This window comes from Microcebus murinus, chromosome 13 (genome assembly GCF_040939455.1).
Source record: "Microcebus murinus isolate Inina chromosome 13, M.murinus_Inina_mat1.0, whole genome shotgun sequence".
NCBI classification, from domain to species: Eukaryota; Metazoa; Chordata; class Mammalia; order Primates; family Cheirogaleidae; genus Microcebus; species Microcebus murinus.
In genome coordinates, this window is record NC_134116.1 from 63,960,876 (window position 1) to 63,976,430 (window position 15,555).

General features: G+C 37.0%; 1 protein-coding gene across 3 annotated transcripts in view; it reads right to left on the reverse strand.

Moving 5' to 3' along the window:
- SETDB2 (SET domain bifurcated histone lysine methyltransferase 2) overlaps positions 1-15,555 on the reverse strand; it is an 86,750-nt gene that overhangs the window by 53,666 nt on the left and 17,529 nt on the right. For 2 of the 3 annotated variants that reach the window (XM_020290390.2, XM_076009449.1), the window contains exons 5-6: positions 10,478-10,571; positions 298-855 (exon numbers count right to left, since the gene is read on the reverse strand). In XM_020290390.2, the coding sequence (XP_020145979.1) occupies positions 298-855; positions 10,478-10,571 (652 nt within the window). Of the gene's footprint in view, positions 1-297; positions 859-10,477; positions 10,572-15,555 lie in introns of all 3 variants that reach the window. The other variant, XM_076009448.1, reaches the window with a different exon arrangement.

Here is a 15,555-nt window from a genome sequence, read left to right on the forward strand (position 1 = left end):
ATGTCTGTAAAGTGCTTGTCACTGTGTCTGGTACTGTTAATCGGCATTTGGTATAATTGCTATTTTATGATTATGGTACAAGATTAAAGGAAATACTCATCCTTGGAAGAAATAATTTTCAAATTACTATATTTGACAAACAGTTTTCTATTGCTAGTGAGAGTACACTTCTCCATTTTAGACTCTTGTTTAACAGGTTTTGGATAGAAAGACAGAGAAATTGATACATAGCAGGACTTTTTAACAAGTATTGCTACATTCAGAAGACTTTTTTAAATGTCATGTTTTTCTACTCACATGTCTATGCAGCCCCCAGAACAGTCACATGAATCAGTAAACATGTTGGAAAAGCTGTTTAGATAGTATGCTCGTGGCCACAAAGTCTTTCTGTACTTAAACTGCGGAAGCTTTCTACTATCAATTTCATTACAGAAAGAAATGGGTATTGATTCCACTCCATTGCTAATATCCACACCAGAAACAATTTCTTCTTGCTTTGGGGAGTTCCGAGTCAACTGAACATACGTATTGAAAGAAAAGTTATCTGTAAATAAAAAGTTACACTCTGTCTCAAGCAGGTAACGAAAAACTTCCTCCATGTTTCGTAGACTTCTTCCACAAGGGGTTTTATAACTCACATGGAGTGCTGAAGAATGAGAGTTTGTCTTCGCATGTCGTCTTTGGAAGTGACATTTAATTGGTAGCTGCAGAGGGTTTTCTCCCTTGAAGGTTGGTGGCATTTTCATCAGACAGGCACCAGAGCAGTCATGACTTTGGTAAGATAAATTCGAAGATGATTTTTCTCTACAGTCTACTTTATTTTCCAGAGAGAGAATTTCCTCATTTTCTGTAGATCTACTAAAATAAATTATTTATTAGTATCACAAATTTATAGTTCAACTGTCCACTTTTATAAAACACTGCACACTGGCTGGGCACAGTGGCTCACTCCTGTGATCCTAGCACTCTGGGAGGCCGAGGCAGGAGGATTGCTTGAGCTCAGGAGTTCCAGACCAGGCTCAGCAAGATCGAGACCCCCATCTCTACTAAAAAAAGAAAGAAATTAGCTGGACAACTAAAAACAGAAAAAATTAGCCAGGTGTTGTGGCGCACACCTGTAGTCCCAGCTACTTGGGTGGCTGAGGCAGGAGGATCACTTGAGCCCAGGAGTTTGAGGTTGCTGTGAGCTGGGCTGATGTCATGGCAGTCTAGCCTGGGCAACAGAGTGAGACTCTGTTTCCGAAAAAAAAAAAGCAACAAAAAAACCCAAACCAAACACTGCACATTAAGGTGGTAATTAGTTCCTATTATCTTCATCTTAGATGACATTAAAATAAGCCAGACTCTAAAATAAACATTTTTAGGATTGCCTGCAGCCAAATAAAGATTATACCTAATTAAAAAGAATTTAAGAGATGAGGTCTAGCTATGCCATGCAGGCTGAAGTGCAGTGGCTATTCACAGGCACTATCAGAGTGCACTGCAGTCTTGAACTCCTGGCCTCATGCAATCCTCCTGCCTCAATCTCCCCAGTAGCTGGGACTATAGGTGCTCGCCACCGTGCCTGCCTTGTATCTAATTTCGGAATACTTCAAGAAGCTGTGAGTACAGATGTAACTTTCTGCTAGGTACTTTATAGCACCTATTAAATTTAGAGTTCATAGAATATGTACTCAGTAAAGAGCTGAGGAAGGCTACTTCTTCAGGCATGCTTGGTTCAAGCTTTTTGCCTGCAGAAAACAGTAAAGCCTAGCTGAAAAATGAATTTGTCAAGAATCCTTTACATTATTTGCCTTCAACAATTGCACCACCAAGTCAATTTTTTCCATAATACAGAATCTACCTTGCAATTACACTGCCATCTGAAAATGATGGCAAACTGACAGGAGAAAACAGGATAGTTATTGATTTTAAGAAAAAAAATCTGTGAAAAGATTCCATGTGTTTGGAAATCAGGTTTTAAATTTTCACACAGAAACTGGGGTTTGTTTTATAGATTTTCTACCTATCTGTAAGTATCTGTTATATACAATAATATGGGTATTTTAGAGATTTAAAAAATATTTATATTCTATATTTACATATTAAAATTTTTTAAAAATATAAAGCAGAGCTATTCAGTATAACTTTCTCCATTGATAGAAATGGTCTATACCTGTGCTGTCCAATATGGTAGCCACTAGGCACATGCTGAGCACTTTTAAATGTGGCTAGCATGACCAAAGAACTGAATTTTTAAGTTTTATCTAATTTTAATTAATTCAAATAGCCACAGGTAGCTAGTGGCTGCCATATTAGGTGTGCAGATATGAAACTTCCTCATCCTTTCTGCAGTTATGTAGTAATCCTCTGCATATGTGCACAATTAACTTAACTAGCCTATAAACATGGGCCTTTTTCCATAACATGTAGTATATATTAGATCAAAACAGTGGACTAGTTATATAAATTATAGAACTTATACAGTAATCTTTTAATAACTAATCTTATTATAATCATCTTTGCTATCACAAATCATGATGGAATGATAATATATATAACAACTTCATACATGTAAAGATACTGCTGCAGAACACACTTCCAGAAGTGGGAGTGTTAGGTCATGGTAAATGGATTAGCAATTTTGCCAATGTCGCCAAATTGCTTTCCATGGGGTCAACTCCTTTAGCAATATAAGAGCCTACTTTCACAGAGCTTCACTAATCAAGTAGGTCTTGATGCTTCTGGATTTCAGAGAATCTAATAAATAAAAGGATGTACTGTAATTTATTTATAAATCTTTTAATGTAGGAAATGTTTGTTTCTTTTCCTTTTTCTTAGACAAGGTCTTGCTCTGTTGCCTAGGCAGCGGCACAGCAGCATCACCATAGCTCACTATAGCCTCAAACTCCTGGGCTCAAGTGGTCCCTCTGGCTCCGCCTCCTGTGTAGCTGGGACCACAGGCATGTACCACCAGGCCTGGCTAATTTTTCTATCTTTGGAGAGACAGGGTCTTGCTGTGTTGCTCAGGTTGTTCTCGAACTCCTGGCCCCGAGTGATCCTCCTGCCTCTGCCTCCCAAAATGCTAGGATTACAGGTGTGAGCCACCATGCCCAGCCTGTATGTTTCTAATTTGTCTCTATGTTACTATTTTGATGAACATCCTCATATGTAAATCCTTGACCAAATTCCTGATTACCACCTTAGGACACATTCCTTTAAGAGGAATTGGTCAACAGGTATATATACACAAAAACCCTTTTTATTAATAAAACTCTTAAGAGTGCATTTTTCTTATAAAAAGAGACTATATTGGACCCCTGTGTAGCTGTCAGAACTGCAGAACTCTCAGCACATGATGAGTCTGTTCAAACCTCTTCACTAATAGACGACCAAACTTTGGCATGGTTTTTAGCAGCATATGGCCATGTCCCTGGGATGACCCCAGCCCTCTCTTAAAATGCCTGCCTGAGAAAGTTTATCACTGTCAGGAGAACGGTTTGTTCTAGCCAATATCTGATGATAGGCGTAGGCCAACAGGCCTCTGACCTCCCTTAGAGCATTTACTAAAAAGGGCTAACATTTATGAATCTTTCCTCTGTCCCTTTGAGATTTATATGTACCTATCTCCTGCAACTCAGGAGTGTCTTTCTCAAAGCCATTCCTTTGAAATGTAATTCTCAGGAAGGATGGGGCCTCTGTTTCTGTGGGAGGATGGGATCCTAATGTTGATAATTGCCAGCTAGCAGACACAGCTGGCCTAATCACATTTACACTGACCCGCCCTTCGTCATCTTTCACTTGAGCCCGACTACTCCCTACCCTACTCCCTCACTATTCCTTTAAGATACTGTCATCTCTGCACAAATGAGACTAGAGTTCAGCTCTTTCCCCTTCTGCCAGTAGTTACTGAGTATAATCTGTTTTCACGACTTTAACCAACGTCCAACTTTATCTTCGACGCTTGTTACCAAGCTTCAATAATTATCAACATTTTTGCTTATTTCACCTACTTTCCCTTCTTCTTATTCCGCCCTGAAACACACAACCACTTTTTCTGCAGTATTTTAAAACAAATCCCAGATGACATCACATCTTTATACCTGAAACAATTTGTATTTCTAACAGATTAAGCTTAAAAATACATATACATATAATTTCAATGGTCCATTTTCACATTCCCACAAGTTGTATCTGATTCAGATGTCTTTTTATATCTCTTTACCCTTATAGCAAGGAACCCTCCCATTTCATTATATGACACTTGTTCAAGTTGTATAAATTGCATCATTTGTCCTGTAGCATTTCCCCCATTCTGGAATTTGGCTGATGCCTTGCTTGTGGTGTGTCATTTAACTCACTCCTCTATCCCTTGTATTCCTGGTGAACTGGTAGTCAATTCTAGAAGCTTGATTAGATTCAGGTTCAGATTTTTGTGGGCAGAAGGGTGGCAAGAACAGTTTGTGGGTGGTGCTGTGAATTTCCTGTTGTATCACGTCAGGAAGCACACAGTGTCTGGCTGCCTCACTTTTAGTGATAAGAAGGTTTGGGTGTTTTCAGCCAAATCCATTTTACAGTTCCTTATGAATCTTTCACTTACTGGTTTTGGCATTCACGTAAGACCACTGTTTAGGCCAGTGCTACTCAAGGTGTGGTGGTGCCAGGCCCCAGTGATTTGCTACCAATTTGTGATAACTGAAATATCAAAAGTGTTTAGAAGCTTTTTCAGCAATTTAACATTGCAGCAACATCTTACTGCATTTTCCAATAATATTACTCCTCAATAAACTGGAAGTTTAAAACAAAACACCCGGTTCTCACCACAGTCAGTTTGGGAGCACTGGTCTAAGACCACTGTTTTGAGGACAAGAATAGAGGAATCAAGTGGATGAAAGAGATTACAAAAATAACAACCTTCTAATTCTATAATACCATCCACACTGAATTTTTTGGCTAGGATTCTTTTATAAAGGAGAAATTTTCCTTGCCAACTCTTGGGTTATTTTGCTATACAATCAGTATAGCAAAGACAGGATAAATGCTTGATTCTCTTATTTACTAGTATTCAGAATAATAAGTATATCCTAGCAATTGCCAAAGTGACTAATTTTTAAAATGTGATTATGAACTCATGGATTTTTATATATTTAATGTACTTAAAATAATCACAGTGATTATTCTTTTTGATGTTCAAATTGTGCCATTTTTTGGCCACTGGGAGCTTCTTCAAGTTTGTTTCTGTATCATTCTAACATAACCAATAGTCTTTGATTGCTTTTTTTATTTTTTGCTACAGGATGTCCCAGGTCTGGAATCACACATTTCTCCAAGGCATCATGGTTCCATTTAATGAGAAATGACATATAGATGGAGAAAAGTAGAGCTGAGACAGTGTAAACCTTGACCTTAGGTACTTACTTTTTTTTTTTTTTTTTTCTTTTTTTGAGACAGGGTCTCACTCTGTAACCCTGGCTAGAGTACAGTGGTGTCATCATAGCTTACTGCAACCTCAAACTCCTGAGTTCAAGCAATTCTCCTGCCCCGGCCTCCAGAGTAGATGGGACTACAGGCTCACATCACCACGCCTGGCTTTTTTTCTATTTTTTTGTAGAGATGGGGTCTCACTCTTGTTCAAGCTGGTCTCATACTCCTGACCTCAAGCAATCCTCCTGCCTTGGCCTCCCAAAGTGCTAGGATTACAGGTGTGGGCCACCATGCCCAGCTTAGGTACTGACTTTCCAATCCCAATTCTAGTGCCTATGTGGCCTGCTGCATTACATTTTTTGTTCTTCAATACCCATTTTATTTATATATATGTGTGTATGTATATATAAGTACATATATGTATATATTTTTAAAAGATAATCTTTTGGATTTGTGTGCAAGTCATGTGAAAGCCAAATGGCTTAAATTTACACCTGTGTCTTTTAGCAGTGAGGCATGGCCAGTTTCACTCTGTATGTTAGCCAAAGCTGCATACCTGGTATATCTCTAACAAAATCCACTACTTAAGCTAGCTTGACTAGGTATGTGTGTTCCTGACAAACCAAAGTACTTGACTAAAAAAAAAAAAAAGGAATTAAGTCAGGTTTCCTAAAATCACAAAAGTAGATATCTTAAAAGAATTATCACTTAAATAAAAATTTCATTTTTTTTTTTTTTTTTTGAGACAGAGTCTCGCTTTGTTGCCCAGGCTAGAGTGAGTGCCGTGGCGTCAGCCTAGCTCACAGCAACCTCAAACTCCTGGGCTCGGCCGGGCGCTGTGGCTCACGCCTGTAATCCTAGCTCTTGGGAGGCCGAGGCGGGCGGATTGCTCAAGGTCAGGAGTTCAAAACCAGCCTGAGCAAGAGCGAGACCCCGTCTCTACTATAAAAATAGAAAGAATTTAATTGGCCAGCTGATATATATATAAAAAATTAGCCGGGCATGGTGGCGCATGCCTGTAGTCCCAGCTACTCGGGAGGCTGAGGCAGAAGGATCACTCAAGCCCAGGAGTTTGAGGTTGCTGTGAGCTAGGCTGACGCCATGGCACTCACTCTAGCCTGGACAACAAAGTGAGACTCTGTCTCAAAAAAAAAAAAAAAAAAAAAAAAAACTCCTGGGCTCGAGTGATCCTTCTGCCTCAGCCTCCCAGGTAGCTGGGACTACAGACATGCGCCACCATGCCCGGCTAATTTTTTATATATATATATCAGTTGGCCAATTAATTTCTTTCTATTTATAGTAGAGACGGGGTCTCGCTCAGGCTGGTTTTGAACTCCTGACCTTAAGCAATCCGCCCGCCTCGGCCTCCCAAGAGCTAGGATTACAGGCGTGAGCCACAGCGCCCGGCCAAAAATTTCATTTTTATATTTGCCTATTTCATAGCTCATTTACATGAAGTGGAAATTCAATTCAACTTAAGAATAAAACACTGAAAGCCTTTTTCCTATTAGACCTAGGATTTTCATCCCTGTCAATTTGCTATTGACAAATAGTATAACTTGAGTAATTGAGCTGGGGTTAAGAAGCCCTGGCTTAAGCTACTGACCATTTAGTTTGCCAGTCAGCCTATATGACCACTGGCTTGCTTAGGGGTTTAGCTACTGAAAGTAAAATAAGTAACAAACTTGCGACCTGCAGAGGAAATATAAAAGGAATTATTTCAACATGGTTCTGGTTAAGAATGAAATGTTGCCTTAGAATTCGTAACGGCAAAGAAGAAAATTCTGATTCTAATAAGACATATCCCTTCATCTGAAAAGATCTGAGAGTTCAACTCAAAGTTAGATATGATCTCATGGACAAAGCCTCTGAGTCGCATGGGAGATTCTTAAGGAAATAAATTTCTGATTATATAATCACAAATATTCCTAATGAGATGGCAAAGCACCTAGAGAACCAATTTATAAGCGAAGCTCAGATTTTTAAAAGAATAAGTATGTATAAAAGACTAATTATGAATACAAAATATTGGTGTGAACCTTTAAGTGTCACAAAGGCACAAGCACAGTAAGAACCGAGGTTTCCAAAAATGCTACTAAAACAACAATTTTTTTTTTTTTTTTTTTTTTTTAGACAGAGTCTCACTCTATTGCTCTGGCTAGAGGGCTGTGGCATCAGCCTAGCTCACAGCAACCTCAAACTCCTGGGCTCAAGCAATCCTTCTGCCTCAGCCTCCCGAGTAGCTGGGACTACAGGCATGCACCACCATGCCCAGCTAATTTTTTCTATATATGTATTAGTTGGCCAATTAATTTCTTTCTATTTATAGTAGAGATGGGGTCTCGCTCTTGCTCAGGCTGGTTTTGAACTCCTGACCTCAAGCAATCTGCCCACCTCAGCCTCCCAGAGTGCTAGGATTACAGGAGTGAGCCACCACACCTGGCCTAACAAAAATTTTTAAAGCTATGCTTGGACAAGAATATAATCTATTAGAGGAAAGATGGCATAATGTTAACTGATAATAGAGAGAAGGAAGAGTTCCTTACAAAATTTGCCTTTGTCTTTTTCATCTGTAAGTATGGCCCTCAAGTGGGAAACAACAGACAAAAATGAAAAGAAGCTGAAGTCTGTGATAGTTAAAAAGAGGGTACTAAAGCTGAGTGTATTTAAACATATTTAAGACTGTACATTCAAACAAATTAAATCTCAAGGTCTTGAAAAAATTTCAAACACAGAGGAAAAAGAATTTTTATTTAATTTTTTTGAGACAGAGTCTCACTCTGTTGCCTGGGTTAGAGTGTCGTGGCATCAGCCTAGCTCACAGCAACCTCAAACTTCTGGGCTCGAGCCATCCCTGCTGCCTCAGCCTCCGGAGTAGCTGGGACTACAGGCATGCATCACCATGCCCAGCTAATTTTTTTCTATATATTTTCAGTTGGCCAATTAATTTGTTTTTATTTTTAGTAGAGACGGGGTCTCTTGCTCAGGCCTTTTCGAACTCCTGACCTTGAGCGATCCTCCCGCCTCGGCCTCCCAGAGTGCTAGGATTACAGGCATGAGCCACTGCGCCTGGCTGAAAAATAATTTTCAAATGCTGCACTGATTTTTTTTAAAAAGGTGGAAAGACAGATTCCGAAAATATAGAATGACAAGCTTAACGTTGATCTCTTAAAAATTTCTAGAAGAGGGTATTAAGTGTGTGAATTCTAAGTACCGAGGATTTTAAAAAGCTAACACTAGGTGCTGAATCAACAACTAGATGAGAAAAGTCCAAATCAAGGGAATTTTCCTTTATAATAAGGTTTTCGATAAATTTTGATTTGGTAATGCTATAGAATGCTCTAGCAGTATACCTTGATTTCCCATGACAGCCTTATGAGTCAGAAACATAGGTGGGACACTAGTAGAGGTAAGTAAATTCACAGCTGGTTGAATAGTTCTTTCTGAAGAGCAATAAAAAGAGGTCTCTGGTAGCTACAAGGTTTTGTCTTTGGTTAGGTCCTATTCATTATTGTTTTCAGTGACTACAGTAAACACTAGAAAGCTTTTTTTATTTGTACAAGTTAGAAAGTACAGGAAATATTAGATAAAAGATCCAAAATTCAAAAAGATTCTGATAAGTTGGCATAACAAACTTAAACTAAAAAGTGATACTTAACAGGAGTAAGCTAACTCCTCCTGTACTTAGATTTAAAATACAATTGTCTAAATAAATATATAAACAATTATTTGGTGAAAGAGCTTGTTTGGTGGTGATTTATATAGAAAAAATCCTTATATTTTAGTGATTTAGAGTGATTGAATGTGTTTTTAAAAACTAATGATATTTTATGCTATATATTAAAAGGTCAGAATGTCAAGAAAAAATTTGTTTTGTGAGTTTAACTGAAATGGCCAGTTAAAGAGTCATAAAAAGTATAAACTTAGCTTTCTCTGAGAGCATGTAAAAATAAGTTTTATGGGTCTTTTAGACTCACTCAAACTGTAATGACATCTCTAGTATTGTAAATACAAATAATATGAAATAGTGTCTGTCTACAACTCTCACAGACACTACAATGAAAAAGAATTCTATACTGAGAATCTTTTTGTTAATTTAATATTTAGCTGAAAGGACAGATGAAATTGGGGCACCTATTTAAGAATTTTCTAAAGACACTTTTTTCATTTTTTGGGGGGAGACAGAGTCTCGCTTTGTCACCTTGGCTAGAGTGCAGAGGTAGCTCACTACAACCTTAAATTTCTGGGCTCAAGTGATCCTCCTGCATCCGCCTCCCAAGTAGCTACTAAGACTACAGGTGCACTACTACATCCAGCTAATTTTTCTATTATTTTGTAGAGATGGGCTTTTGCTCTTGCTCAGGCTGGTCTCAAACTCCTGAGATCAAGTGATCCTCCCAACCTCCCCCAGTGCTAGGATTACAGGTGTGAGCCACCTTGCCCAGCCACTTTTTCTGTTTTCTGAAACCATGTTTTTCTGCTCCAGCATAAAATACTTTCAGAAAATTCCCTTTAATTAATACTTCAAGGTTTTGGTGCAGGTATTACCTATTAATAGAAATAAAGACTAGGTGAAAGAGTGTCAGATTCTGTCTTGTACAATTCTCTTTTATGCTGAAGAATTTTTAGTGAAAGTAATGGTAAAAGGAGAAAGGGAAGGTCAAAAAAATTTAGTCTACTCAAAATTTTTTGGCACTACTTTAGAGCTATCATGCATTCTAAAAACTGAACTGATACTGAAAGAAACACTTTGACCCTTTTTATTACTCCAAATAATTCAGGAAATAAAGCAACTTGATAGATTTTGGTGTATTAATGAAATATGCAAAGACATCTTACACTAAATTTCATAAAAAGACTTGATTACCTAGGGATATTAACAAGTAAATAACCTATTAAGCAACTCAGGAAACTTCATCCTACATGAAATATTAAAATTTACAACTTTTAAAGCTTTAACAGGGAAAAAATCTTTATTACATATTTTATCTAGTCTAATGTCAAATGATTTAGAAAGTGGAAATCTCTTTCTAGGAGCAAAAGCATAAACAACGTAAGTAATTTATATACATACAGAAATGTACAGTCTTCTGGAAAGTTTTCATATGATGTAGAGGGAGATGTATTTGATTTGTTTTCCTGTTCATTCTGAGTCTCAGGCATATGATCTACACAAAAAATACAAATGTGAATAACAAGAATACCAACTTAAAAATAATTCACTTTACTATCCAAATAATATCTTCATTAACTAGTGATTCTGCCCATATGGAGCCCTAAAATTAGCAAACATATTAACATTTCAAAATTGAGCCAAAAGATTACATGTAAATATTTTCAAAAACATTAAGAAAAAATGATAGGGTAAAATAAATCACTTAGAAGAGAATTCTGCTGGAGAAACTCTAGTTTGGCCTGAACTTGATCTGCACTTTAAGACTCTATAAAAGGTCAGAAAATGGAAAGTTTATGTATTTTTTGTTTTCCCATTGTTCTACAACTATCTTGGAAGGGAAGGTGAGGTATTTGAGTACTGCTTTTCATTTTTCTATTTGTCTTTTCATATTTCTTCACATTTTTTTACACTTAATTTTATCTCATTTCTTGTGTCTTCATTTTCTTCTTTTTATATTTCATCTATTTTTACTCTCTCATATGACTATGATATAGAAATAAACCTGTGTATTTAATGAATAAGGTTAGAGATTTCCTGTTCTTATTTTGAAAAGTAGGTATGTGGAATAGTCTATGTTTGGCTTAAAACTTTTCTTACATGTTTTCTGCTGACTTTTTCTTATAAACTGATGGACCGTAGGCAAAAAAGTGATTCTTACCCTGACTTAGATTATTATCTTGTTAGAAAAAATTATTCAATAATATTTGTTAAAGCACAGTAAGGGCCAGGCACAGTGCTCACACCTATAATCTCAGCAATTTGGGAGGTCGACGCAGAAGAATCTCGAGGACAGAAATTTGAGACCAGCCTGGGAAACATAGAGAGACTCTGTCTCTACAAAAAATATTAAAATTAAAATTAGCTGGGCATGGTGGCACATGCTGTGGTTCTCACTGCTCAGGAGGCTGAGTGAGGCTGGAGGATCACTTGAGCCCAAGAGGCTTCAGTGAGCTATGATCATGCCACTGCACTCCAGCCTGGGCAACAGAGTACAACTCTGTCTCAAAAAAAAAAAAAAAACAAAGGCACAGTAAGGCAGACTTTATTCAGGACTATTGAGGTAGGTATGGGACTACTGCAGTGGGATTTTGCTATGAGGGAGGAAGACTGGGCTTAATTCTTAATACAGCGTAGGCAACTGGGAATTTTAGCCAAGGGGGATGGGTTTGGGAGGTGGATGGAAAATTATTAAGTGGAAACATCAGGAGAAAGGGGGATTCTGGCTAAACTGACATAACAAGATTCTTGCTGAAGTCAGACCAGGTTGATCAGACATCACCTGTGGCTGGTGGAGGCGGAAGAATCTGATCACACACTGAGGGTGATCAAATATCAAGGGTATGGGTTTCTTATTAAAATGACTTAGGATTTCTGCTAAAATTAGATTTTACAAGGAAATACAGTAGTCCCCCCTTTTACTCAGGGGATACGTTCCAAAACCCCCCAGTAGATGCCTGAAACCTCAGATAGTACTACTGAAGTCTCTCTCTATATATTTTATATTATGTTTTTTCCTACATATACATACCTATAATAAAGTTTAATTTATATATCAGAGATTAACAATAAAATAGAACAATCATAATAATATACTGTAATAGAAATTATGTGAATATAGTCTCTTTCTCAAAATGTCTTACTGTTCTGTACTCACCCTTCTTGTAATATAATGATAACTGAGACAGCTACTAAAAGTGACTGGTGTACATAGCATGGGTACAACATAAAGGGATGACTCATGACCCAGGCAGACAAAGCAGGACAGGGTGAGATTTCATCATGCTACTCAGAACGGCACACAATTTACAACTTATGAATGTTCATTTTTGGAATTTTCCATTTAATATTTTGAGACCACAATTGACCTTGGGTAACTGAAACCTTGAGAAGTGAAATGGTGGGTAAAGGAGTACTATTGTACTCAGACAGGCCAAGGAGGAAGTTCAAGAGCCTGAGAAAACTTTGGTCAAGTAAACAATCTTTGTCATCACAGTGATCCTTTAGCACAGTTTTACCATACACACACACACACACACACACACACACACAACCAAATAAAAGAATATTTTAAGTTGTACACCAAGGTTTGAGGAGCGAGACTCTGTCTCTAAAAAAAGAAATAAATAAACCAACACAGCTGGCTCCTTGGATAATTGGAAAATAGATATCCCTCTTTAATTTAATTCTCAGGTAAAGAAAGAAAGTTTAAAATCTGATAGTTGAAGAGAGTTTTAATAACTAATTAGAAAATTTTTTGTATACCCTGATTTTATGGCAACTAATTAGAAATTAAATAAATTTTACAAATCAGGAATTTCTGATTTTTTTCCCAGCTAATTTCATTGCATGAGTCATATAAATCTATATTAACAAATATGAACAAAACAAATATATATATAAGCATAGTTAGAAATAAGATTTACTAAAAAACATGGAGATTCAAAATTAGTCATTGGATAAGGGGGGAAGCGGACACAATTCCTCTCAAGAAAACAGTATCCAATCTTTTATACAGGGACACAGCAAATACCGAAAAAGCTATACATAAGCTGAAAGGGGTGGCCTTGCAAAAATTACAGGAAAATACCTAATCCCACAATTTCCCCAGTAACAATTAAAAAGCAATCCTATGAGTTCTGCCACTAACAGGCACCCTGTAGGAGTTCTGTTTTGCACAACTTCTGAGAAGAGCTGAATGGACAGAAAAGATGTAAATCCCTGTCTTTCAAAACTGTTTTTTTGAGAATCTGCTTTTAGAAAGTTCCTGAGTAAACAGCAGAAGAATGAGCTCCACATCTTGAGGCCAGAGTCACATCTCCTGTGATAACCCGTCTCCAAGGAAAGGCAGGAAACCAAGTCTTGGACATAGACATCCTGCTTCCGCTTTTGTTATCAACTGACAGCCATCACTCTTTGTTTTCTGTTTGTCCCCCTTAAAACCCGCAAGCCAATTGGCCTCAATGCTGGTACCCCCTTCTCTTTCTTTGGGATGCCACACTGCCTCCCTTCTCTCTTTCACCTCCCTTCTTCTTTCCCCTCTCTCTCACTCTCCTCTAAGAAGATAAAATAAATTTTACTTTTATATTATCTTAATCTCTGAGAAATCTTTCTCCACCTGCACTGTGAGCACCTACTAGGCTTTCCACCCTAACAAAGTGAGAAATAAAGGTTAATTAGTGATGTGATCACAGCTTGGGTAGTTTAGGCTGGATCCAGGATGGCTTGTTTTGACTTCAACACTAGGTCCTTTTGTTTCACTCAGTTTCAAAATTCTTTTTAAAATAAATGCATGAAACTTTATTACTAGAAGGTTTTTAATCCTTGTATTTGCCAACAATGTCAATTATACAACTCTCCCCAATTAATTAAAACATTTCTCTACCACTGGCAAATATACTTTTATTTTGATGAATGTATTACATTTAAGATGAACTATATACAAATATGAAATTATAATATTAAGCCTTTCTTTTTTTTTTTTTTATTTTTTTTTATTTTTTTTATTTTTTTTTTTTTTTCTCCCCCCCTCCGCCGACCTAAGCCTCTCTTTTGATGAAGTTACCTCAAAGACTCAAAACAAAAACCAATTTACTTTTAGTGGAAAATAAATCATTTCAGAAGGAAAAAAATTGTTGTTTAGAATTGGTTACTTGTTACCACCTCTCCTGGTAACAAGTGAGGTTTAAAAGCCTCTCTCTTGAAAAACTAATATAATCCCTTGAGGATTGTCTAATGCTACAGTGGCATAAGGATTATTTTGAACTAAAAACATAAGAGAATTAACAAATGCAGGAAAAGGTTTTCTCTGAACTTCCCCCTTTCTGCCTAAAAACAGATCCTCCAAAAAAAAAAAAAGAACTTAACTGTCATAAATCCCCTCCCATGGAAGTTTCATCCACCAAGAAAGACTCTCATCACAGGAGAGCAAAGAAGTTGGCACCATATTCAGACAGGCACTGTTACAAACTATTATAACTCCCATCTCATCTCCTCAGGGTCCATTTATCTTTCAAAAGTCATTTGTGCTTCCTTAAGTGTCCTCTTTCTGCCCTCTCTTCTAAAAAGTCATTTGTTCTTTCATAAGGCCCCTCTTCCCCTCTCTTTCATGGATTAAGGCTGTATAATATGCTCTCAAATCTCACCACTGCTTTGGGTATTCACTTCTTCCTGTAATGTTCCTGTGCATATAAAATGAAAAGTTAACCTATTTGCATGCCTTTTATCCCATTAATATGTCTTTTGTCAATTTAATTCACAGTCCCAACCCCTAGCCACTGAGATAGACAGAAAGTTTTTCCTCCTCTAGGATTGCTAGTGTTATTGCAGGGTACTGTGAAAGGGAGACTGCTTTCTTTAAGAAGCTACTCTTCTAAAACTATACTTTAGCTACTGAAATTGAGAACACTTCTGAATAACAAAAGGTTTCTTTAAAACAGACTGGTGATGCTAGACTACATTTTCAGATATTTAAAAGCCTTAAGGCTCCAAATTACAACAGTCCAACAAAAATAATTGAAATTTATTGATAATATCTAACAGCATTAATTAAAATCTTATAAATGTACTTCCTCAATACTTTAGCAAATTTGTGATAGAATAAGATCTATGGAATGGTAATTGTGATAATATAACTGTGATAATATAACTTCAATTTTTCTTTTTCTAGTCTTAGTACATGTAACACAATAAGAAATATATATTTGGTCTGTGAAAATATAATTTAAAAGCTGTTGTAACCCCAAAACCACCTTAAACCTTAATAGGAGACTGATCTGAATCACATATGGTCAACAATTTATGCTTCTTATAGATCAACTTGATTTTTTATTTTTCTTGTTCTGTACAATGACTAGAGAGAATAAAATGAGGTCAGGGAGAAAACTCTCCTGCCTTGTTAATTAATGGCCCTTGTTATACTAGATTAACTTCTCTTTTGTTATCCTATTTTGCTTAGACCACATGACAGAAAACCCATG